General features: G+C 47.6%; 1 protein-coding gene across 9 annotated transcripts in view; it reads right to left on the reverse strand.

Moving 5' to 3' along the window:
- Positions 1 to 26,986, reverse strand: part of LOC144175340 (cytochrome P450 3A14-like) — a 123,299-nt gene that overhangs the window by 59,309 nt on the left and 37,004 nt on the right. For 5 of the 9 annotated variants that reach the window (XM_077704450.1, XM_077704462.1, XM_077704469.1 and 2 more), the window contains one exon: positions 3,427 to 3,611. In XM_077704450.1, coding sequence (XP_077560576.1) covers positions 3,427 to 3,597 — 171 coding nt within the window. In that variant the 5' untranslated portion in view covers positions 3,598 to 3,611. Of the gene's footprint in view, positions 1 to 3,426; positions 3,612 to 11,760; positions 11,919 to 13,464; positions 13,544 to 26,986 lie in introns of those variants that run through there. The other 4 variants (XM_077704434.1, XM_077704455.1, XM_077704465.1 and 1 more) reach the window with 4 other exon arrangements.

Raw genomic sequence — 26,986 nt, forward strand, 5'->3', positions numbered from 1 at the left:
CTCACATAAAAAGACATCCTCCATCTCCGCCATGGTTACAGCCTTGCGCGGCTAAGTGCAAGCTTCGCATTTTTTTTTTAAATTCTGAAACTGCAGCATTAAACAAACGAATGCACACAGCAGGTGTCCCTGGCTTCACAATTTGACTTTACTCTCTCCAAACTTTCCGAAACACTTGTTAAAGAGTTGAAGAGTAATAATAAGTATTTGTTAGGGCTGCCAGATCCTGTTCTGGTGACGAACGCTTACGTTTTGTCTTCAGAGTGAAAGCACCACTACGCTTCATCTTCCAAGGACATCCATCGCATCGCAATGACCTTCAGCCGCTGGCACCCAAGTTGCGGCTTCCTTTCTGCGCATGCTGAGCCTTTCTTATCGCTTCGCTTGCTGCGAGCTTCGTGGCTGCGGTATCACATCACTTAGCGAGGGTAAAGCGGCTGCTTTGCCTTGGTGGGGGGGGGGGGGGGGGAGCTTATCACACAGCGGTGGCTGGGGAGTCTGTGCGTGCGGTTAAGGGCAAGCGAACCACGCTTGTAGGCGAGGGTTTAACGACTGATGTAAGAAAACTGATGGAGTTTGCAGGAAGGAATACTTTTAGAGAACACATGGTGCACGCACACCAAAGCTCTGATTTGCAGACTGCTTTTCTGAGCCTCGGTTGCTCATTCTCGTCATCAATGGCATTCCGGCTGGGCTGTCTGCGGTGCGTGCCCGTAAGCGCTAGCGGAAGGATGAATCCAATCACCTGGTTAAACATAGCCAGACGGCATGCTGCAATATCGCAAGCAAAGACGAACTTCCCTCAAACACTGTGTGCATCACCTGTGCTTTTTCTCGTGAACAAGGTTGAGTGTTAAACCTAAGCCATTTTTTTTACAACTGAGAAAGGTACGCAGAGAGTGCTGATTTATAAGCAGGCCGCCTACCTTTGCCCTCCACTTTGACGCAAACATTCCAGCAAAATAGATTTTGGAGGAGTGGCCCCAGGCAACAAAGGGCAGCTTGGGTGTTTGACTCGCCGAAGCCACAGGTAGCTAGGCTATGAGCCGCGCCGTATTGGACGGCTCCGGATTAATATCACTACCTGGGGATCGTAAACGTGCGCCGAAAGCTGGACACACGGGCGTTTTCGCTTTTCGCCTCCATCTGAAAAGATGCCCCCGCGGCCGACATGCAACACAAGTTTGTGAGCTCATCAGCACAGCATCTTATCAACGTTGATGCACGGGCGAAGTTACGTTTTCATATTCTTGAATTAACAGCGCAGAAATCAAGGACGCAGGGAAGACGAGACACGCAGGCTCTGACTCTCCACCAAACTTCTTGCCGTGACGCTTGGCTGCAGATATGCCTGTGTGTCTGTTCATCCTTGTTTGCTGCGCTGTGAATTCAAGAACAAGTCCTTGGCCACTGAATCACTTCGGCGGGCTAGGAGAAAGTTCCGAACTGCTTCTGCGCAACCAGTCGAGTATGGGTGCCGCGAATAAAAGAAAACTACCCATAGAGCTAAAAGAAGCGAATATCATGTCGTTTCTCACTACCAATAAATCGCAGTTCTCACCGCACTCTACAGACGGAAGGAGGGAATGCACTACTGACATTTTTCTACTCACGTAATACTCACGACAAAATATCCCCAGCTTACCATTGTGCAATAAAGTCTGTGCCCGTCGTTTACGGTTTTCCTTTTTAGATACCGTTTCGCCTGGCGCAGTGCTTACATACACTCTCTGTAAGCAATGCTCCTCACAAAGAGAACATATTTTCGATGGCACTTGAAGTCCTGAAATACCAGAGGAGAGGAAAAACGTGCTCTGTTCCCCGAGAGTGAACAGGAAAAGGGAATGACGGCTTCTATTCTTTTCATATTTGCCGTAAACCTAGAACCATGCCATGGCTCTTTCATACACAACACAGAATTTTTTCTTGGTCATGCGCGCAATCCCTGGCTACACCGTGTCTTCAAGGACTACCAAGTTCATTAAACCTTTTACATTCTCTCATATCCGAATTGTTCCCAGCTCAGCTTCAGGGATATGTCATTACAAGTTGTGGGCAAATTATGATGCTCTACTTGTGTTTTCACTTGCAAAGGCAGCACACATGCTTTCCGGAGAGCTATACTCGTCGTCTGCAGATTCATATAAACTACTTTGGACTATTTAAGCTGTCTCGAAATCTCGCACGCACTGACGTGCCTCTTTTTCCTTCGTTCAGGAAGGCAACCGCAGCTGCGGCGAGCAGATTCTGCTGTCTTAGTCACAGTGAATCTATACCTTTGGAATGTATTATGTCAATTTTGTTATTGGATAACTACTTCAATCCGAAGAGCACTTGATGGCTCTACCCTCTTGAACACTTTTGCCATTTACAAATAAAAAAGCTATAGAGACATTGTACCAAAACCCCAATTAGCCGAGAACTGCGGAATGTTTTTATTCCCACGCTAGCTATTCGAGATGAGCGGTGGTATTTGAGTTCTCCTTCGGCGCAGGTGGCGAGAACGGCCGCACGACTCTAAGGGATCCTGTACTGAGGGCTCCTCTGACAGGGTGGGTGCCCCTTACCCGAACACCTTGCTGTTCAATACAAGTTTATTCATCATCATCGTGATTGCAGTTGGAATTAGGCGGCTATTTTAGACGAACGTCTTTCAATAGGGAAGGCCTGCAATAGTGTGGGACTCCTTTTCGTCTAGTTATTTTTATTGTGATGTAAGAGCGCAGGGCACGAGACGAACAGAAAGACGCGGGACGAGCACTGTCCTGTGTCTTTCTGGTCCTACTCTCTTTCTCTGCGCTTATACATCATGATTTCAAGCCGACTGTCCCAAATTTCCGTTTTACTGAAGTTATTTTTAGCTTGACTAAGCACACGAAATAAAAATTTTTGAAGCGACGCCTTGCAAAGTTTAAATTCCTCAGAACTCCCCGGTGCCAAGATACGTAAATTCCAACTGTTCAGCTTTAATCCAGCGCTCTAGATTTTCTATCTTCGGGCTCCCAAAACTAAAAAAACCGACATCTCTGTCAAAGCTCCAAAGTTTCCCTAAACTGCTTACTTGCTTACTCTTCTCGTTAGCATGCCTCGCGGAGACACCCGTGGGTCAGTTGTTTACATTTGGAGGCACAAGCTTAAACACTATGCTTACGGTAACTTTATTGCAGTTCGGATGTTATTCCGAAGAATACTAGTGTTGCAACGTTAACGAGGCAAGCGCGCCGTGGCGGCTGAGGCCACACCTACATATCTACGCCATTCCTAAATCGTAATGCTAGGGTTCGGCTACCTTCAGATTTTTCTCCCATTCCAACAACTTAGCTTGCGCACGGCACTTGCGAATAATGTGTGTTTTTGGTCGTGAATCTTGCGACATTGATTCGAGGACTGGTCGGCAGGGTTTCGTTAGTTATTTTTAAGCCTTACCGCTATCCTGTCTTCCTTGAGCTGTTTCCAGTTTCCCCAGAGGAGATCCGGGGGCGGACCCTCGATGCCGGCGGCCCGCAGGAAGCCATGCGCCTTGCGGCGGCCCCTAACCCACAGCAGGACCCAGGTTACCAGCAGAGCAGCCACGCTTCCCACCAGGGCCAGCATCATGGCGGCACTCTGCGCTGCAGGAGTCGTGCTGTGAGAATTTGAGGCACGCAAAAACGCGATAGACTGCCTGCAGCTACAGTCCATGGTTGCTCGGTAAAGACAAATACTGCGTCCTGCTTTGTTCACAACCGTGAGCGGTCCACACAGCTTCATTCGGGAAACCCCGCATGTCCCTCCCTCACCGGACAGCAGTGGTGAAGTGTGTGTGTGTATGCGCGGGGGGGGGGGGGGTGAATTGGTGTGACTGGACATTCGGTGATTGCTGCGGACATTTGATGTAATGCGAAAGGGACAGTTTAGTATTTTTGTTTGCTCGTTCTACATTTCAACAGTTTGGTTACAGATTATGGGGTCGACCTTGGCTATGAGGCGCGCCCTTGTGGAGAGGTTCGGGTTAATTTTGACCACCTGAAGATCTTTAACGTGCGTGGAAATTTCTACTTGCGGCATTCTCGGTTCTCGCCTCCATCTGAAAAGCAGGACTGCTGTTAGAAGATGTTGTCATTCAGCACAGGAAAACGTTTAAAAATTCAAGGCATATTCTGGTGTGAAACGGTGGTTGGCAAGCGACGTTTATGAACATTACAGGGAGTGAATACGCTGAAGACGATGAAAATGTGTTACAAGACGTTGCGTGGTTTCTGCTGAAACAGGACATGTCGGTTAAAAGACCGGACGTCATGTATAATCCGTTATGTCTGCAAGGGAAGAGAAACCCCGTGCGAACGACGAACCATGCTACCGATCCACACCCCACAACCAAATTGTCAATACAGAAGGCCTCTCTTGAATGACGCGTACGCTCCCTTAAAGTGGTCCACTTTGGCTGCATGGTACTTGAGTCTGTTCTCGGCGTTTTCCGCTTGGCGACACATATGATCCTGCCTCGCCTTCCTCTAACAGCCCGCGTCTCTAGCACGACCATCGACATTGCTCTTCTTCACCGCACGCTGTTAAAGAAATTTCCACCTTTGGTCAAGCCGTTACTTGTCTTACGCACGCTCACCCTTCCATCATCCATCCGCGCACCGAAAACTGACAGCTGTTAAACCGTGGTGATCGATGATCCGCAATCAAGAAAAAAGGGCCAGCTTTTACGGGCACAGAGCGGGCTGTAAATACTCCACAGCACCGAAAGTGGCGCCAGTGCTATCAAAAGATGGGTTCTTAAACCTTCGGTTGAAGCTACGCTTTAGCGACGTTTTTGCAGCCAAAGATCTCTGTCTTGAAATGCGTAAGCTGGCCTTGATCTCTGTAAGCATGCTTCAATAGTTTTTGTATCGACGCCTAAGTTTTAAATTAAATTAAGTACAAAGAAACGTTTTATTTTTTCGTGCGCCAAGTAAACGGCGCCCACCTTCGTTTGTGGTTATCCTTCTTCACAAGGTGGAAGGACACTGAATTTTTAAACTCTCTTACCCGTGGCATCCCATCTATCGCAGTATCTTTTTCGTACGCGTCAAATACGCCCGAAAACAGATCCGTTATGGGAGAATACTATGACCCCTGTAAACATAAACATCAGTTTTCGGTTCCGGATGAAATCCATAGATGCGTAGATTCGCTGAGTCGGTTATCTCTAAAACAGCAACAGAAACGGTTCCCGGATCCCTCACTTGTGGCGCAGCTTATGCCCGGCAAAAAATTCAGGACTAGGAGCATGTTGAAAACTACCGGCCAATGTCTTAAAGGAGTACTGACACGCAATTTTTGTGTTACGTTTTTTTCTCGCAGATATGGGTGCCCATTAGCCCACTAATCAGTGAATGGCACACAAGACGGTCGATCGCAGCGTAAACAATGATTTACGGCGTCGTTTATTCGTGTCAGGTTCGGTTTCGACAAAACGAACGCCGAGCGGCCGCCATGACAGGAAGTAGCACCTGACATCACCATTCTTGTCGCACCGCTGCCGGTCTGGACGCGCGCGCGAGCGAGCGCACGTCCTCGCTCAGACCGGCCGGGGTCTTCACCATCCCCGCGCGGGCGGGCAGCGTGACGTCAGTCCCAAACCATGACGTGTACACACGGTGTAGCCGTGTGTACACGTCATGGTTTGGGTGTAGCCGTGCGCGCCAACCGGGGCAGCCCATCGGCTACGTCACGGAAGCCCCGACGTTGGCAATTTGGGACAAGTAGCAGATGATGTCAAGGTGGCCCGCTCTAGGCTTTCTCGTGCAGGCAGAGATTAAAATGGATTTAAAATGTGTTATACTGAACGGCTACTGTTGAAACGTGCTGGGAGTATCTCCTGATAAAAAGGAAGCATTTTACATAGTTATCTCAGCTTTGAAATTTCGTGTCACTACTGCTTTAACATGCATGGGCTGGAAACTCCTTTAGCATATTATCACGTATCCAAGGACGATGCAGGTTTATTTAAGGAACAAAACTTTATTGGAGCGAACTTGTTTTCGGCTAAGAACTCAGAGAACACACAAGCGGCGACGTAGCAGATAACGGAACGTGCACAGAGGAGTGACAGGAAACCCGATGCCACGGTGTTTGCCTTGCGAGCATTTATGTTTCCATGTAATTATTTCTGGAACCGTCGAATTAGATGCCAAACACTGGCGATCAAAGACGAACATTCTGCGTTACTGATGACACGGCGAAACACTCTCCCTGTGAGATAAGATAGCCTGTGCGGCATACAAAAAAAGGAGACGAGAACACGTGCTCCTCTTAGAAAACAAATGACAGCCAGGTGCGTCCACTGCTCCAACAAAACACGAAAGTAAACAAAATAGAAGGCGTGGTTCGGGCCATTACGGCATTCAAAGCAGGTTATCGCTATTCTCAAAATACAGAATTTTATCCGCACCAACATGTACTTTCAGTAATAACAATCAATTGTAGCACGACTGGTTGTAACTCTACACGACTTTGCACAAGCATAACAAATACCAGGTTGACGCACTATGCTTTTTCGTTAAAGAGGTTTCGATAGATTTCCCCGGTACGAATTACTTACGCAATTGGTACACTTGAAATAAACACCAATATTGTGCAATGGGTCGAGTCAAATCTTGTATAGCAAAGCTTTACTAATCTCGTACAGCGGTTTCACCGTCGCGGTAAACTTGATCTTCACGTGACCGCAACTGCGCCGTATACTTGGCAGCACATCTCGTGACTCGTCGGGCCGAGCCGGTCACGTTCGGTGCTGCCGCCGCTGTTGCCTCCTTGGCGCATGCGCTCTCAGCAGCTAGTTCGCCCCTGACCATGTGACTCTCCGTGGGCATGCGATCTTCGCCATGAATGAGAGCGAGATCGGGCCATCTGCTCGGAGCGTTACACGAGATGTGGAGGCTTTGAGCCTTCGTCGGCAAGCGGCATCTGACAACCCCGCGGATATCGCTCAGCGAGCGTTTCGGCTCGGACACCACCGTAAGCAGGACCACAACCGTAGAAAAAGGCAAGCTTTGTACGAATAGTACAATAATTACAGCTAAAGAAAAGGTGAGTGGAACCCAGGACCTCCTCAATTTGCTCTGTCTAAAAACCTACAAAACACTGCCTTAGCTGTAGCTGTCGGGTACTTTACTCGTTCGAAATCTGATTCTAACGCCTATCCAGAAATGGGAGAGATGCTTTTACAGCTGTTTACTGCCGAGAAATAGATGGCAAGTGACGCTGCCGACAACAAGCAGACTTTTGAAGAGGTCCTAATAGGCTTCCATAGATCGCGACTTCCCTCTCAACCCCTTGATTACGTGTTCATGGCCACATATAAGAAATGTTCCCAATCTGTGTCGTGCAGAGGCCGTACAAATACGCAAGAAAATTGTTCTTGTGTTCCTTGTTTACATGTAAATCCTCGTCGCCATTCAAGGAAGCACTGACGTAGCTGTTTGGGTGTGATGCAGCCTCTATGATGCAGCTGGTGCTGAAGACTGTGGCTCCGCTAATACCGGGGGCCTTCAAATACTGTAGCGAATCAGCGTTTGCAGCTCTGGAGGAAGCCGCGGGTGGCTCCGGCGCTTCGGGCGGCCGAGCGAGTCTCCGGCACAACGTGTTTTCGTAGGGACAAATATCCATCGTCGCCCCACTTAGCTGCGCTAAGCTGAGTTTAGCTGAGCTTAGCTGAGCTAAACTCAGCTGAAAACGCGTACTAAAAGAGCACACCGGGACACTCGTTTTCCAACGCTTCGCGCTAGAAAGAACCCTTCGTGCTTTAAAGACACGAGATTTACAGCAAAGCTATATACCTGTACCCCCATGTCCGCGGGCGAAAACGCCAAGGCGCCAAGGATACACTTATAAAATGCATGCTTCGCCCTTCCCCTCCCCAGGTTTCACGTTACGGGTTCATCTCCGCGGGCAAAAACGCCAAGGTGCCGAGAATATACTTATAGACTGCATGTTTCGCCACTCCACAGGTTTCACGTTAGTAGAGATGGCTCGATATTTTCTTTTAGGTTAAAACTTGTCACAGCTGCGGAAATATGCTGGGTGCGGACCTTGGCAGTTACTATAAGTTAACTGTGTGGTTTGACAGGATTCTCTATGGTGGTAGTGTGGGGAACACTTTGCACACATAAGTCGGCCGCGGCAAGTGTTGGTTGCATGCCCTAACCGCTAGCACAAGTTGAAGCACCCCCGCGGGTTCGGGGTGTACGGCCGGACATAACAATGTAAAAAAAAACGTGCGTTTAAACAATCTGTAAGGGTGGATCATTCGAATTTCAAGATAATGTTTTAGTTGCTATTTCCTTGTTACTGCGGCGTATGGTTATGCGCTAACAGCCTGGACACTGATCCTTTGCGAATTCCAAAAGGTCAGCATAAATTTCATTAATCAAATCGGGCTCAGAGATGTTTACAATCCGGCACTATTCCTCGAGTCATATTAGAGTGCAAGCACAACGCCAGCCTCCCCCCTCCTCCATCCCCCCCCCCCTCCTACCCCTGAGCTGTGGGGGAGAACCTGGTGACCAGCAGCGATCTGGATGTCCATACACCTCTGGCCTGCTGAGCGAAGGCTGCGCGCACACCACATGGCTTCCTGGAATAGGGAACCACTCTCACTTCCCCGGCTGAAAAAAACGTTTTTCACTCACTCACTCACTCACGACCTGAAAGCTGTTCAGGCTGCGGTGGGGTGTGACCCTGATGTCCAGATCTGCTATGCGCTTTGTTTCGAGAGGCTCGTTGCTTGTTGCTGGGTGCTCACTTCGACCCGGACTTCACCTGTTCGCAAAGGACGCGGGTTCGATTCGCGGCCGCGGTGGCCGCTTTTCTGTTGGAGGCAAAAAGAGAACGCCCGTGTGTTCGAGATTTCGGTGCACGTTCAAGATCGTGATGTGGCCAAAATGAATCCGGAGCCCTCCACTACGGCGCGCCTTATCGCCTCTGCAGCGTCGGCGCGTTAAACCTGACAATCAATCAATCAATCAATCAATCAATCAATCAATCAATCAATCAATCAATCAATCAATCAATCAATCAATTTCACCTCTTCTGAATTTATTAGGATCTTCTCGCCGAGAATACCTTCAAGGAATTTAGAAATGAGGAATACTGACTCGGAAGCAAGGGGGGTTTCATTTGTCAACAGGATCGATAATCAGGGAACGGGGATAGTTATCAGGTTTCGTAAAGTGATCGTAGAGAGGGGTGGGAACGAGACATCGGGGCGGACTCTTTTCAGTGTCCGATCAGGTATTTTTTTTTGTTTGGGGGTGGGGGTTGAATTTAGCATATGGCATAGAAAAAAAAAAGGGAATTTTGGAAATTTCTTCACTGACTTTGCCCTGATGGCCAACGAGGTCCCGGAGCTCCCGCCCTGGTAGACAGACAAGGGGCCTACCGGCAGGAACTTGACCAAGGCTCCGACGGCAAACGTTCGAGCGTTGTACGCTCCACCTCTCAACTTGTCGCCACGGTTGGTTACAGCTTATGTGTGGGGGCTCGGGGCAAATACCGTGTCACTAATACCGTCATCTTGAAAACCCAAGGTGCTCCGCGCGGGGTATTCAACATACTGTTGGGATTACCGTTACCTGGTTACATGACATCTGCCACTCCGAATTCTACTATCCTGGATATATCGCAGTTACAACTGGTCGTTTGTAACTGCGCACTGGGTGTGTTGCATTCTTTTTTGTTAAAATTTTAAATTGTAATTCCTACCCTCTCCGCCGACATAGAATTCGTCTGGTAGAAACTTTATCTTAACGAACCCATTATTATTGGCCTTCTCTACCGCCCGCTTGATTTTTCAATTGATAAATTTGACAATGAGCGCAATATATGCACAGTTCTAGACTCGAACAGGATAATCCGTAAGTGATGGAACATTTTTATGTCACAGGCATCGACTGGTTCTCGTTAACTTACCCGAAGAGAATGAATGCTAGACACGTACTCTGGGAATGGCCCAAATTATTTCCGAAATGTCTGCGGTACAGCCACACACAAAGCAGGGCATCCTCCTGAGTCCCACCTGGCTGATTCTGGCTACCTAGTTTTTCTGAACAGCTCCTTCTGGTAACCCACATCGAGAAGGCGCTGATCTCTGCATTTCAGAAGACAGCCTGGACTATGTCCGTATCACCACCATCTGGTCCTCAATAACGTTCACTATCTCTCTCTCTCTCTGGCTGTGATACCGCATTCGGAGGAGCGTTGACCACCCTTTCGTTGAACCTTGACCTTGTCCGGAATGTCGATGCCCATACTACACTGATTGCAACACTTCACCTTGTTTTTGTAAACTCTGGGCTCAAACGGAGTATACCCCGTCTTTTAATTCATGGCACCTCGGACCGTACAGGCATGCTTGTTTCAATTCCCTTTTTATTACCTAAACTATGTACCGTTTTTACATTTCAAGATTTCAAGCATGCATGATGATACTTCGATTACAATACGTTAGCCAAAAACATGAAGTTCTTCGGGGATCTTAACCTCCGCTGCAAGGCATAAACACTTGTAGATTAGTTTAGGAGTGTTGTAGAATACATGGACCACCTGTTTTCTGTTAAAACGTGGAAACTCCAACATTTTCCGGATGAATCCCGACATTTTACATGCATCGTAAAGGGGTAACCGGTCAAGAATCTTAAGATGTTTCAAAAACCCCACCAATGTTTGTAGCATTGATAGCTTCCATAAAGCCAAGGAGCTACTCCATCCTACAATAACCGCGCCAAAAGTCCTATCTTCACGCATGGCTGAAGGAATGATTTTTCTTGATGGAAAAATCTCCCAGACATACGGATGAAGATAGAGGCAGACAACCCAATGACCTAAACCCAAGGTCGGCAACCTGCGGCCCGCATGGCAGTATATTACGCGGCCACAAGCATATCACCAAAACGCCCCCCCCCCCCCCCCCCCCCCCTCTTTTCCTGTCTCAAGACCGACACGCCAGTATTGCACTCAAATGCCGTTTGACGAGAGACACGACAAGGTGGAAGCATGACAAGCTGTAGGAGTAAATTAAAATAGACATATAACCGTTCACACCAAATTCATTAACATTGTTTAGAACACGTTGAGCAGGGTTTTTGCTGCGGTTTTAGTACCGTAAACCAATCAATAGAATTTACACACGGCACGTCTTACGCCCTTTGCGCTGTGCACATGACCCCGCTCCCCGACACAGGACAGTTTTGGGGTTGGGGGGGGGGGGGGGGGGGGGGAAGCGACGTGTTCAGATGGCTCTGAACGCAAATAAGTGATTCTCGCACGAACAGACTCGGGCGCATCATCTTTTCCACCAGTATAGCACACGAACACCCATAGCCATCATTAGTTAAAATGATCGGCTCCGACGTCACGTCCAGTAGGGCCCAGACGGCAGGCGTATCCGAAGGCTGCGAAAACTCTACAGCTGTCACTGCGTAGCACTCGCCGTTTCAGAGCAGCTTGGAGGGGGAGGTGGGGTGTTGTCACCGTCTTCCTCCAGGCCACTGCCCTTACGAAAACAGTCTCGCTGAGGTGGGAAAAGCAACGCTTGTCAAAGCTGCTTCTCCGCTGGCAGTTGATCGAACGCGTCTCACACATGCTCAGAGTGAGACAGTCGCACGCGCTGAGCCCGCTTGGCCGGATTCGAAGCGTCCGCTTCATTGCCCGGTCGTAGCGAGTTTCCACTTCAAAGGCGCCCACCGTGTCCTCCACGAAGAGTGTAGCAAGAGAAAATCTGTTCGCACTCACCGAATATTCGACGCTGTCTGTCGTCCGACCGTCACAACCAGCGTCAACAACAAACAGCAGAGCGGCGCGCAACCGAGGGCGGGCGAGTTGGTGTCGCGCTGATAGCTGCAGGACGCATTGCGCAAGCCGACGCACGCGCTCACTTTCCTCCTCCTGCTACGTTTCGTTCGCGGCGACGGGCCCCAAGGACGCTCGCTACACGCACACTCCAACTTGGAAGCGTTGCGCTTCTCGACACTGCGGTACAGAAATGCTCGTGTGTTTCCAGTTCTTGCACGAACCGCTCGACATTCCGCTCCTATTCGAGATGCTATCGGGGACCTCAAGGCCGCCAAACCATTCTCAAACCACTCAGTAACTGCCATGCGTTGCATTATTCACGCTCATTATGAGCTAAAATACATAAAACGCCGTCGAGTCTCCTGATCGGAGGGGGGCGGACGTTGGTTGGCAGGTAAAAATGGGTTATAACACCAGGTATTACGTTTTCACACAATAACACTGCCAAGAAAGTGTGGTTGAAGTTCTTGTTGCATTGAAAGGAAGTTCTTGTTGCATTAAATGAGTTGATAGCTTGCAAAAGTGTTGTACGCTTCGTTCGTGTGTCCTCCCTAACTTTGTATACCCGTAACCTGAAGCGTAATCGAACAGAGATGCCAAACCAACTAGCCCAATTTCTTTCCTTGCTAAGCTGTATAAAAATGCCTGAACATGTCAGGGCGGACGTAGGGGAAGTTCATTGATCGGTCCTTCCGTCAGTGGCCTTGCCTTTCTCTTATCCGCTGCGTGATGCGCTCTAGGGAAGGAAGTTGTTTTTTGGGACAAACGAAGGTGGCATACCTTCTAAACAGGCGTGGTTTGGGCAGCAGTGAAGCGGAAATTATGTTTAGAGTGATCCGCTGGGATTTCGGCTACAGTCAACATTGCTACTGAATGAGACATATGAAAAACACTTCTGAACATTCTCTTTTTCTTTTTTTTTTTTTTTTTTTTTTTTTTGCGGCAGCGCTCGCGTATCAAATTTTTTTAATGGACAGACAACCGATTGTTGTGGAGTGCATGCCCTCCAGCTCATATAAAAGCCAGCGTTTTACATGCGGGGTAACCGCAAGGAATTTATAAATAAAGAGGCGAAAATCATTTGACTAATCCACTGAAATTTCTGAAGTCTGAAAGGTGGCGACATCTAGTGTCCAAACATGACACTATACGTGTCCAAACAACTCATTATTGTTGTTATAGCCGGGGAAAAATTTTAAATACCTCTTTTAACCTCACGTACAGTTACAAGTGTGTTGCTTGTGTTGCTGCAAGGCTAACTGTCATGTTGCCAGCATTCGTTTTGACGGTACACGTACGGCTGGTATGTGTAAACATTGCGATTTCAAAAGTTCTAGGGCGCTCTTAGCAAACTCGTTTCTGGTAAAGGTGTTTTAGGCGGTGCCCTTTCATTTGAAGTAAACAAAACATACTCGACAAAAATCGGTTCTCTGTCCTTTAATCGGGTTGCAAATATGAAGGCTTCTGAAATTCACACCGCTACCGAGAGAGCGTGGCGCCTATGGGAAGCAAGCGCAAAAGTGCGTCAGAGTCATTGACTGTGAACTAGATCGAGGCGCGTTGTAAAATTTTGGTAAAATCTGCAGGTATAACACTCAATTCAACCATTCATTAAACACTGCCCCCATCCCCGTTAGCGCTGACCACTTAAGTGCGCAGACTCCCACCGCCGATCTTCGGAGCAGTCCTGCATCACGACAGTGCACCAATGTATCTGCTGTTTAGCATCCGCCACCCCCCCCCCACCCCCCCCCCAAAAAAAAAAACAGAAAAAAACGCTCCACAAAGGGTGTGTGTATTAAACGACAAAAGAAGCCCCATTTTCAAACAAGGCGATCGCTGGCTATGGCATCGCTTTTTATTTGGGTGCTCCCGCTAAAAGCAGCTATTCTTCGGCAATATGCCCAAATGTTTGCTGACGGAAATTACCACCCTAGAGAGGTCGCAGCCACTGTGGAAAGTTCTGTGGGTAGCCCACGTACCGCTTGCGGCAACGGTTGCCGTGGAGCTGATGATTGAATCTTTGGGTGTAGGTTTAAGGGCAGAAAAACGTGCCTTAGTTTCTCTTTATCTTCCCGTACCTGCCACAAGCTACGAGCTTTTCATCCCGACTGCCAAGTGGTGGCAATTTTTCCGTGACAGTTACAATAGCTGACCTGGGGTTCTATTCCAGAAGGCCCGAGTTGGAAAGCTCGGTATGAGCCGCGCTGTGGCAACTCCTCGTAACAGCAATATTTTGAGGCGGGGGTAAAGTTCTTTAAAAATGGAATTTATGCGATTTGTGTATTACTGACGTGACCTAGCCGCTCCAGGTCAGCCCGCCCCAAGAAAGCGCGGTTAGGTCGTGGCGGCATTCTCTCGCTCCATTGTTGCCCTGATGGATAGTGGGGACAAGAAAATCCAACTACTTTACTTCATTGCGCTTTAATTTTATTTATCTGTATTCCCCTACAAAGTTCATTTATTTTTTATCCCCAGCGTTAATATGTGATTTTGTTTGGAACTTCCCATCCTAAGAAGCAGTTTCTGCCGTCAGTGTCAGGCAAGACAATCACGTGATTATGGCGAAAGACCGAAAACAAAAACCGGTAATAGAAACGCGGCACATTCAAAATAACTGCTGCTCGCTATTACGTTATCAAAACCCTCTGTCGACAAAATTTCTTCGGGCCATTCATATCTGCTTAAGTGCTTTGCCGTCGAAGGCCTGGCAATACTCATTAAGTTCTTTACTGATACATTTTATTCGTGTCTTTTTCCTCACTTTTGTTTCTCTCTCTTCCTGCAGGAATGACGTCGCCCGGCTTCTTTTCTACTATACCACTTTTCGATCCGTTCCTTCTGTTTCATTTCTTCGTCTCACTGCGTGAATTACGCGGGCAAGCAGACTGGCACACGTCAAAGTCTCCCTAGTATCTGGGTTCTGTGCGGGTAGTGCGCACCTGCCCTCCTCACGCACCATTCTGTTCAGGTGTCACGCGGCACAGACAATTCTTCCAATTCAAAGTTTTATCAATTTTGCGAACCGGGAATATTAGCTCCTCAAAGCTCCCAATTGCGGACCCATCCCCCGAGTGGGCATGTGCTACCAAGGAAGGAATGGCAACAGCGACAACAACTTTTGTTCTTTCGCTATCAACGTGTTGGATAGCACAGTCGGCAACGCATCGTGCGGCTACTGTGGAAACCCGACTTCGAATCTTGTGGAGACTCTGGTGGGGTCGCTACGAACGCTTCCGTGGAAGCGACCCGTCGCGTAAAACCGCAGCGCGCACAACACTTGTTCCTAGACGGTCATGGAGCAGAAGTCGTCTCAAACTTGTCGAACGGTTGTCGGTCACCAGATGACTGCACAGCCAATGCACAGTACTTTTCCAGAGAGGAAAACGAGCTCAACATTCTCCCTCCGCTAAAGCAAAGCAACTGTTGGACTAGAAATATGCCTCCTACGGCGACCATGAACAATCACAGAAGTCGCAGCAGCAGCTACCACGAGCGGCACCACAATGAACGCACAGCTTATATATGTGGTTACTAAAACGTTTATTCCTTGATTTTCATCCACATTCGGACAGAACAGTGTGCCCCCCCCCCCCATATTTCCTGCGAAATAGGGAATTTCGCATCTAGTTGCGTCTGTTGAGTCCTGCGTAAGTATTTCCGATGCTGCACTGGGTTTTTTTCATTCCCGTACAAGCTATTCTGTTTCTCCCTACTTCAAGACCATTTATTATTCCGTGGTATCATTAACATTTCTTGATTCTAGCTGTGAGGCTTGAGTTTGCACATTTAACGACGCAGATCCTTGCACTATGCCTAGCATTATCGCGTGGCTTATATTCCCCTAAAAGATAACAGTGGTCGCCAGGTGTTGGGATAATCACATCCCACGATACTTGTTTATCTACGACGTATATACTCCAAACGAAAACGCAGTCGTTGTACGCGCTGCAAGACTAAACCAACCTCTCGCTTAGCCAGTATTACGTCTAAACGAGGCGAGTAAATAGAATTCACTTGTGCCTGACATGTCGGGAGGTGACACCGGTAATATGCTGCTGTCATGGATGACGTCCGTAAGAGCGACGAGGAAGCGCTCAGAACCGCGTCCCCGGATTACTTTTGTTGGCGTTCGAGCACCGTACCAAACCGCAGCTGTTTTTTGAAGTGCCCTAAACGTAGTATTTGCTCACATACGTGTGCATCACAAGTTGGTTAGGGCGCGGAAAAGCAAAAGGAAGCGAAAGAGAACCACAGCTAGAGGCGTATTGGCATAAACGTACGGTTTGATTCGTTAGGACGTTGTGCTGTAATGCGTGCTTGATCTTTTATCCCGGGTACCATACGAAGGTTGCATAAAGGGGTGAATACTAATGAGCGTTACAGGTCATCGTGTCCGCGATAGTACATGTCTCCGCATTTCCCATACGTTCCAATTCGATATTCTTGCGGTACGGGCTACATCCCGCCACCAGGGTGACATATATTCTTTAACGCTGCATTTGGCAGAAAATAAAAAAAAAATGATTTGGCACGAAAATCGGTTCACAGCGTTGCGGAAATGGCAGGTGCAGTGACGGAGCTCTCAAGTTCACCGATATATACGACAGCAGTACAGTTTGAGCAGAGCGCTTTTCCCTCAATCTACTCAGCTTTATGACATAGAGTTATCAGTTACCGTGTGTCATTACAAGCAAAAGTGAGTGCACTGAGCTATTATTTCACAGTTCATGTGTTGACGGCTTGTTGCAGCGCCGATCGAAGGATTCTGCATGCGCTGGCCGTGCAAACTGCGGACTACGTGATTTTGCTCGTTTTTGATCGACCGCAGCAATTGAAAACTGCAACGTGCTGCAGCAGTAATCTGGGCTTCCTTTTTGTGTGGGTCCGTGGTACGCAACGGCGAGCGACGGCTGTGTGTAACTGATGGTGAAATACAACGGACACAGAGCGAATCGCGAGTAGCCGGTAAAACGCTTGTCTATAACAGCGATTTCAACTTCAACCAGCTACATCAGAAAACTACCAAAACATACCCGTTCCAAACATGTCGGAGGAAAAAGCGAAGGGCTAAGACTTCAGAATTCCGCAGTAGTTTTATTCAAATCCCGCTCCGGCGGGGCAGGATAGGGCTGAGAGTACGAACGCTGTGTTATAGACAAGCCTTTTACCGGCTGTACGTGACAGACGATACCAAATCAGTGCCGGTCTTGCTTCCTTGTATTGGTTTCATTTCTTCTATTTAGCCCTTTTACGTCATGTAGCTTCTGTTCACAAGAATTAGCCCACCTTGGTTTCTCTGAATAAGCGCTTGTTTGGGGAAAAAAATCTACTCATGCGGGTTTGGGCTCGCACCTCAAGGTGCTTCTTTTTTCTTGCATAAATTGGCAATATGCTATAGCTATTTTGTAAGATGTTCGCCGTATTTAGTGCTGGTAAAACTCATCCGTGATACGCGCATTGCATAGCGTTAAATGACTCATTTCTGCGCGCATGCACCTCTAGGTGGCATAACATCGCTTACCCCTTAAAGTTATGGCAGGGGTGAGCCTTGCGTGGACATTCTTTCGTGAATCAATGAGCAGAAGTAGAGACCATTCCGCGAGTCAGTGCTCGTTGAAACACGGTTTCAGCTACACCAGAAACAAGTTAGAACATCAAGCGCAAATTCAACAGCTAAAATGTAGGGCCGAAATTCTAAAATTTTCTGCCACCACATAAATCCGTAGATTGGCCTCGACCCACCGGTTTGGTACTCCCGTAGAATTGCATTGATGGTTGCGTACACACACGCATAAAATATGAAAATTAGTGCGCCCCATTTATTTGCCTGCCGCCTGATTCTTCCCTGTAGTTTCGATTCCTGAATATCAGATTTCCCCGTATGTTTTCAATGCCGTAGGTAACCTAAACTGCCGATACATTATGAATCATTTGACCTCTGTAGCACGTCAACAGTGAGTGCGCTTATTTTTTAACTTTTTAAGCAAGTGATAGCTTGGAGCTGCTCTGATTTGATTGATTAATTATAGGGTTTAGTGCGCCGACAAAACGCAGGCGATGAGGCAAGCCGTTCTGGAGGGCTCCGGATTTATTAGATGCGACGCATCTCTTGCTCGCGGGTATGTCCCTCCGGCGTCGCGGCGTTGTCCGCACGCTCACTGCACATGTGCAACTCTCCTCCGTTCTTCTCTCCGACAGCTGTGCGCAACACTCTCACTCCGTCTCATTATCATAACAACAGCTGCGCGTGTGCGCTTCGCTGCTCTGAGTGCGCGCATGTGTGCGCATGCGCGCGACTCCCCCCCCTCCCCCCCCCCCCCCGGCTCCTCTCCTTTCAAAAGCGGGAATATAAGCGCCGGATCAGTCCAGCGCTCGCTCTCGCACATGACTTGACTTTGCTTGACGATACCTCCGTGCAAGATCTTCCGATGAAGACGTTATGGAAGCGACAGTCCCGTCAGCGAGTGGACTGACGCAATCCAATACCAGCGTCAGTCCAAATGCTCCCTCCTGATGCGTCGCATCACATTAGGGTTCCCTGGGCGTAATTTTTTGACCACCTGGGTATATTTAGTGTGCGTCGAAATCTCGCATACACGGCAGTTTTGCTTTTCGCCTGCATCAGAAAAGCGGCCGCTGTGGCCGGGAATCAAACCCGCGCCCTCATGCTCATTAGTACAACTTCTTAGCCACTGAGCCACCACGGCGGGTTACAGCTGCTCGGATTTACAGCTGCTATGTGCATCCCTCCAAAGAAATAATTGGACGACTCATGATTGAGTGATCCATATAAATCCTCATCTAGTTTCCTCCAAGAACACATTTCTCTGAAAATTTGTTGTCCCTTCAATGGCTTACCCGACGCCGTGGCATTGAGTGCTGATTTAAGAAAGGGAACAGGTTAGTACGCTGAGTGCGGCTCTGCGAAAAGCAGCTCGTGCGCACTTAAAAAACTGATGCGGCAGAAGAGAATGCCGATCGATATACAGTTGAAACTCAATTTTACGAAACCCAATTTTACGAATTTCCCGGTTTAACGAAACATTCGAATTCCACACGTAGTTGCCTATAGGCTTAATGCTTTTATGAACTCGAAATAACGAAACAAACTTCACCGCCAAACCTGATTTAACGAAGCATTTCGGGGAAAACGGTTCCAAATTTATGGCGTCTAGAATGTATGGCAGTGTGCTGTTAGCTCGTGTTGCGGGCTACAGAAGCCCGCAACACCAGCAGCTTCTGTCGAAGCTTCCGTGCCCACACCAAGCCAGATAATGGACGTCGTCAACCTTCTGAGGCGGTTTGCTGGGGCACACGGGGCTGTCGAGGATGCTTTGACTTCACTGGCCCGCTACTAGAAGTGTGTGCTCACACTGCTCACAAAGGGAGCGCGGGCGAAAATCCCAAGCTTTTTCTTGGGGCAATAAATTTTTCGTTCTCTAGATTTTACGAAGTTCCCGATTTAAGGAAATAGTTTGCGGGTCCCGGTGACTTCGTTAAATCGAGGTTCAACTGTACTTGACCCGTTCGGCTGTTTTGACTGTACGCCACGCATATCTGAAGAATGCCAGCAGGGCCACTTCTGTATTATTAATTTCTGCTTGTTACATCGTCCACCACCAAAGCACCTGTTTTCAGCTATCCCTAGGGGTGACATCAAGATTTCATGTAAGAAGGAGCGGTTTGAAATCGCCGAGCGAATGTAAATTACACCACTTACCCTCGGGACAACACTGCGCACGGGCGCTCGCTGTGCTAATTTCGGGATTAAAAAGAAACCCGAAGCTCTCGGATTGTGCTTGACCAGGCAAGCCGCTTGCCATGATATTTCAACCATTGTCTTACAGATAAAGCTCGTTAAAGTCTGCAATAAATCAATAAAATTCCAGCGGCTGTGTGGTAGTAAACGCAATCATATGCGGGGCGTCTGCTCTTGTACTTTGACGCATGCGTGGTCTGGTGACTGGAAGGTTTATGTTCTTCGTGTTTCCTGATTAAACTTTAGTTGTGAGTAAGCGCTCGTTCTGTGCTCTTTTCGTTAGTGACTTGTTTTTCAGTGTTGCACTTTTTGAAGGTTTCGGCATGCTACCAACGGCGGCAGGGCCCGAGAGGGCGCTGCATGTCTGCCATCGTCCAGCGCAGCTTTACACGCGGCTGCGCTGGAGGGGAGGCGCGCTGTGTTGATGTCATGGAGGAAAGAAAATTCTTTCCTCCATGGTTGATGTAGTTTACAGGGAGCAGTTACGCTCGCCTAAACCAGATGGCGCTTGCGCCACGGCCTCCATACTGGCCTTCAGTGCACTCGAGTTTTTTTTTTTTTCGGTTTATTCTGTAGACTGCCAGGCTCCACTGAGAAGTGCGTCGCTCATGAAATATGAAAGAGCCATAATTTAATACCGTCGACGCAATCGAAGCTAAGATAGGGCACCGCGACATGGAACAGAATGTTCGCGGAAGCGCTCCAATGTACGGAAGCATGCGAATGCCCTTGTGCGCCGCGACGATTCACTCCTAGCAATTCCGATTACCTCAGCAGACCAGGCTTGCGTGCTTAATTACAAATCAGACCAGGTGTTAAAAAGCAACGAGAAAACGTTTAAATTTATTGATTACTACTGTCTCAGAACCTATATTCATTCTTTGCGCCCTCAGTGAGCATCACCCACCATGGGAAAGCCACCCTAGAGGACACCATTACGTGTGAAATCTTGATCGGTACATTTCGTATGTACCGATATACCGGCACATACATTTCGTATGTACGGATCAGTCTAGCGTATGCATAGACTGATGGCCCAACTGAAAAGCTGCCACAAAATGGAAGTTAATCCTTTATGTCTCAGGGTCTATATCCTACGTAATGTTCCAGTCGGCGGAATACATGCATGGTTATCGCAGTTAACAAACTGTTAAACCGGAGCACAAATCGAGGGACGAATAACACAAACAAGACACACAGTCTTCTTCGTGTTATTTGCCCCTCCTCTTGTGCGGCGCTTTAATACTTCGCTATGTACCAACTCGCCCAAACCACTACTAGCTGGTATCGTAGTTAAGCCACTAAGCCAGGAATACATGAAACTTGCTGTAGCAAATCGGGCAAAAATTAGTACGTCAAAAGATAATTCAAAATAACAACTAATGCCCGATCGAAAATTGTCACGCCCCATATGTTACCGAATCAACTTTGTAATGCAAAATACACCATCATTTGCCCTCGCGGGAAAAATTTCAAATGCTTGCTTACCCTTTTTGAGCGTTTTGAAAATCCACTATACGCCACAAATAGTACTCGAGATTGGCGGAAGAGCCCGCTTCCCGTTAAATGCCACACCTATGCGATTTTTCCGTCAGCTACCTGCGCTATGCGGCAGTTCCACCATCTGCGTTTACACAGCACCAACTTAACGCACACGGAAAAGCGAACAGCTCATAATGCGTAATAGGTATATGCTAACCGCGACAGCTGACAATTAACGCTGAGCTCTGCAGATTTTTCATCGCACGTCGAAAGAAAGATGTCAAGGAGAAACATACAACTTCCATACCCATTCAAGGTCATCATTTTTTTCACGACCCTTCGTAGTCGTGAAATAGAGCGTCCAGAGCCAACCATTTTACCGTACACTAACTGGAAAGAAAACCTTCCGAAAGATGCTTTAGAAAATTATTAATACATGCAGAATTATGCCATTTTGCGTAATGTTACAGCTCCTTGGCTATTTGCTTTTACTGCTGTAAGAGAGTACGTAGACATAAAAACAAACTAAAGCGATGGTACAATATTCATGTCGGGAGAAACGCGTGATCAGGGAACTAGGCGACGGACGCTAATCGAAACAGCGCTCAGGCGACATTTGTGTGCGATTTTTAATGATCAAGTAATCTGCAAAGGTTGGCACACACTGCCTAGTCGGACTCTAAGTCCGAATTTATAGCAACCTTCAAAAAAAGTTGCAAATTTGTCCGCCAAGCCGCGCCGGCGCTGGCCGATGCCCACGAGCACTAGCAAAGCGACGGTGAGAAACTCGTTCTAGAACGGCAGCCATGACGAGTGACGTCACGTTGGCCAACATTGCCGCGTCCAGGGCGCTGTGCTGCAAACCGTCGCCTTTTCGGTCACGCAAAAACAGCTGAATGTGCAGTACATCCTACCTGTGGAGGAGGAAGCACCTTTTGGTTTAACATATACAATGTCGTCCGGAATAACATCTACAAGTACTGCGAGTCCAAAAGTGTCCGCCCATCCAAAGGGAAGGGCTCACAGAGACTAGACAGGTGCGTTCATAGGGAGGAATAAAAAGACGAACAAAGCGCCACCCAAAGAGTAAGGCTCCAGCTGCATAGTGTGTAATGACATTGGGAGGGAAGCAACCCCTGGACCTACCTGGATCCCGTGTTAATGGGCTCTCCGAGAGTGTGTCGGTGCCCACATTGATGCAGTTTTATTGGGTTTGATGTATTTGCTCAAAATAACTGCTATTTTTTTAGTTTTTCAAGAGTGTCTCCCTGTCGCTCTTTTCTGCGCCCTGTCACATTTTTCGAAGGCGTTGACGCAGAATGCGACATTTAAAATTTTCGGAAATAATAAATTTTTTAACTCTTCCTGATCAGCTTAGCTTTGAAAATTTACTGTGCGGGATCCCAGAAAGATGCAAAGTATTGTTTTAATATTTACTTTTATGTACCTGTAATTTTTTTTTTCTTCAAATCTGCAATTTAGAGATTTTTGTGGCGTTTTTCTCCACAACGACCACTCATCTGAGTGAACAAGGAACCATATTCGGTCGAAAGCGTCAAATTTATTGTCTTACTCGGTCAGTGTCCGTGATTCCTTTCTTTACTTCTTCAGAAATGTTTAATCAGAAAAGAAAATCTCAATGATTGCTCGAGGCAAAGTGCTTTCTTTTTTGAGGCTAGAGCAGCTTGCTCGAGAACAGAGAGCTTTGCAGAGACGTATACCCAAAATTGGAGAGGTGCGTGTGGCCCGCCTAAGGGAAATAGGAATCATTGCGCTCCATTTCCTTTTAAGCGCCAATCACAGCTTCAGCAAAAATAAGATATACAGCACCGAGTTGCTCCAAGCCCAACCAACTGCCCGGTTAAGACACTTCAATTAGATCACGCACATTTTATTTGAATGTGATCGTATCTATTGCAATCAACTTGTGGAACATAATGGGCATCCCCAAGCCTTCGGATATATAAGCAATGCAGAGGTAGTGAAACTACAAGGCTGTAGAGAAAAGTTCAAGAGTCGGATGCTGGTGGAGGAAACATCTAATTGGAGCATGCCTCTATGAGCAGCGAAACAATTTGAGCAGTAGTATAACACCAGTATATACGCTTGATTGCTGGGATGACACACGGCATCACAGTCATATCAAGGGGATACCATTATAAATAAATAAATAAATAAATAAATAAATAAATAAATAAATAAATAAATAAATCAGTGTCTGGGTTGTGGGCTTGTATTTATCTGGGAATTCAAAGTCGTAGCCAGTGAGACATACCGCATTGCTATTTAGCACTATCAATCCGTAAAGACTAATTTAGGAGATTTTCCTTAATTCCACATAGTAATTCTTGTAGAATAAATCCTCGTTGGTTTTTATTCGCACCAGTTAATTGGGAGCAGTCAACTCATGGAACCAAGAACCAACCTTTCGGTACCCAATCTCTCGACCACTCCCTCCTAGCGCGCGTATGTTTCCAAGTGGGTATGCCCGCTCGGAAGGTACACCTTTTCTTTATTCACATAACACTGCAGATGAAGCCCGGCTCCACTCAAGCCATTTCTACGAACAGAGGCGTATGTTTGCAACTTCAGCACTTGATAATCGCATCTTTCAGAGTCCCAGCACAAAGTGGAACGTTCATTCATGTGACCACACGAGTACTGCATGCTTTTCATTCCTGCTTCTCAGTTAGAAGGCTTTGCCCTTAGTTGGCCTTGGTCCATAAAAATACAAACATCATCATCACTTAGAAAGACTCTGTCTCCGCCAGGACACGGCGTTTTATGTTTCCAATATGCGCCGAAAGTCTACACACTAAACTTTCTTACACCCTTTTTGGCCGAAAAGGGTGTCAGAATCTTGTCCCATGGTGGACACCTTTAAAAGGTGTTTTGGCAAAGGAATGTGTACGGTTTCTCAACACCATAAAATAAGGGTGTGGCCAGGGCAGCAGCTACGCGTGGCAATGTGAATCGGGGAGCGCGCAGCATTCAACACATAAAGTCAATACGCACAAGTTACACTTGGAACACAAATGAATTGAACAAGAAAACTAAGCGGCACAGGGAGTGCACACTTACTTAGTAATACATATGCTCTTGGTTTTATATCCAACAAAGCAAAGCCCACCGATAGAGCCGGTGGGCTTGTCGCAAGAAAACATATTTTAGCGCTAATTTTGGAGCTAAGGATTTTACTATAGGAATGTACAAATCAACACGCGGATTTGAAAAACCTTTATAATCGCGAAGTAGTTTTTATGTTGCATAACTTATAGAATTTTATTAAATGCCAAACCAATCTTCCACCTCAACACCCTTCAAAAAGGGTGTTCATTATTTCAACACCCATTTTCACAGAAGGGTGTAAAGCTAGAAATTGGGGTGTTCTTAAATAATAAAAAGGGCGTAAAGAAAAAGGGTGTAAGAAAAGGGCGCCAACTAAGGAAAAAGGTGGAGACCCCCAACTTTGGAGGCATTTTGTACCTGTTTACACGGGTGGACTGAGCATTTTCTACAAGCGGGGGGTGTTTTTACCTCAAGATTTTTAAAGCAATATGAATTGGCATAATTTATTACCAGTGAAGCTGTTTAAGCTTGACCTAGTTTCGGTGGCGTTAGCAAAAAAATACAAAGAAAAACAACTGCGGCACCTCTAAATGGGGAACCACCGCAGATAGGGCATTATAACAGTGAAGTCGGCTTTCGAGCTTGTTAGAGTGTGAGCACAAGGGGCGTATGCGTATGCGCACCTCTTACTGTACCATTTCAAAGTGATGGAGGCGAAACGCAAAAACGCCCGTGTGTACGAGATTTCGGTGCACGTTAAAGATCCTCAGGTGGCGAAAATTAATCCGGAGCCCTCCACTACGGCACGCCTCATCGCCTGCGTTGCGTCAGCACGTTAAACACAACAATCAACAGTACCATTTCAAAGGTACTAGTCTGTTTTGGATTCTGAAAGGCAAAAAAATTGGCGCAGCTTGCAATATGGGTGCAAGGCTGGAAAAACAGCATAGCTGGGGGTCGACCTAGCTTGTTTCCCCCTTGGATCCCCCGGCGGGGGGGGGGGGGGGGACACACACACTGGAACAGCCTTATAAAATCCTGTTAAACTTGGCCTCACTCCTCAGCGGTCATCCTAGCTTAGCAAGAACATAGCAAAGCTTAGCAAATATAACAAAACTTAGCAACACCGGAAGAAACTAGGTCGACCCCCCGCTCCACTGTTATTTTGTTCTTTTTTTTTTTGCAACTGAACGTCTATTTCACACCGTTTCCACACCCTACAGAAAGCCAAGCGTGTTGCATTCTGTAAACACCCTTTTCGCCACACGTCTATAGCCTTTTAGATGCGGCGCATCTCTTGCTCTGAGGCATGTTCCCCTTGCGTCGGCGTCGGCGGCGTCCGCACGCCACCTGCGCATGCGCGACTCATCTCCGCTCTTCTCTCCTACAGCTGTGCGCAACACTCTCACTCCGTCTCATTATCATAAACAACAGCTGCGTGCGCGTGCTTCGCTCGCTTCGCTCCGCTTCCGTCGCGCAAGTGCGCGCATGCGTGACTCTCCTCCTCTGTCTCCTCTCCTTCAGGCGCTGTGACTATAGGCGGGTAGCGCGCTGCAGCGCTTCAGTCAGCGCTCGCTCTCGTTCGACTTCGCGTCACTTTGCTTGACGACTGCGTGCTTGATTCGATTCTTCCGATGAAGACGTGATGGAAGCGACGGTCCCTTCAGCGAGTGGTGTGACACAATCCAATACCAGCGTCACTCCAAACGCTAAAGTAAAATTACGCCCATCTTCCCGCGTATGAGAACACCCGCATGTGATGGAATGCATCATACGCGTTCACAACACGTTTCACCCTATTTAGAGAATCAACCCAATGGAAACGCCAATTAAACCCCCCAATGCGTCGCATCACATCAGGGTTCCCTCGCGGGAAGAGCGTAATTTTTTATTTTCAAGGTTCAAATTGGTGTTTAACGTGCCAAAGCTAAACTTGGGGCATGAGGTTCACCGCATATGGGAACAAGCGATCATTGCACACGAGCAATTATTTTTTTGTGTGTGAAAATTTCTTGCGAGTAGAGAAGTATATGAGCAGATGTCTTGTTCTTTACAGTGCCATTATGCATCCAAGCATGGCCTTATTCAATGAACAGCTGAACACCTTCTGCAGACCCTTTCAACACCCTAAGAAAAACCAAGGGTGTTGAAGTTGATCAACACCCTTTTTTCACACAACCCCGCACGGGGCACCTTGAGCAATCTTGGTGACGGTACTGGCGATACCGCGGACCCCGAGCCCCCAAACATACGCTGGATCCAACCGTGGCAATGTGTTTATAGGTGGAGGGTTAGAAACCACGAACGGTGGCCGTCGGAGCCCAGGTCAAGCTCCGGCGGATGGGCTCCCTGTCTGTTCACCAGGCAGGGAGCTCCGGGACCTCTTTGGCTACCAGGGTAAGGTCAAAGAAGAAAGTACCCCAGTCTCCCTGCTTTTATACTATGCTATATGGCATTTTCAAAACACCCCCCCCCCGCCCCCCAAACGTGATCGGTCCCTGAAAAGGGGCCGCACCGAAGTATCTTTTCCCCAATTGCCATCTTTAACATTTCCTGAACCGGATAATTTTTCTCGATTTCTTGTGATGGAATCGCTCAATCCAACCCACCCTCTAGCATCTCAGTCAGTCTTCTTGATCGCCAAGTATCTTGAAGCCATAGTAGGAAAATCATATAAGTGCAAAAAACAAAGGTCCGGTGAACTCCTCATCGAAATAAATGACAAGCAGCAGTCCACGAAGCTTCTAGCTCAGACTAGACTGGCTGATCTAGACATCAGGGTCACACCCCATCGGAGCCTCAACAGCTCCCAGGGTGTGATATCCGAGACAGATCTTTTGAACGAAACGGATG

This window comes from Haemaphysalis longicornis, unplaced genomic scaffold, assembly GCF_048455015.1.
Source record: "Haemaphysalis longicornis isolate Haplotype H1 unplaced genomic scaffold, Haemaphysalis longicornis Haplotype H1 scaffold_1, whole genome shotgun sequence".
In the NCBI taxonomy this organism is placed as follows: domain Eukaryota; kingdom Metazoa; phylum Arthropoda; class Arachnida; order Ixodida; family Ixodidae; genus Haemaphysalis; species Haemaphysalis longicornis.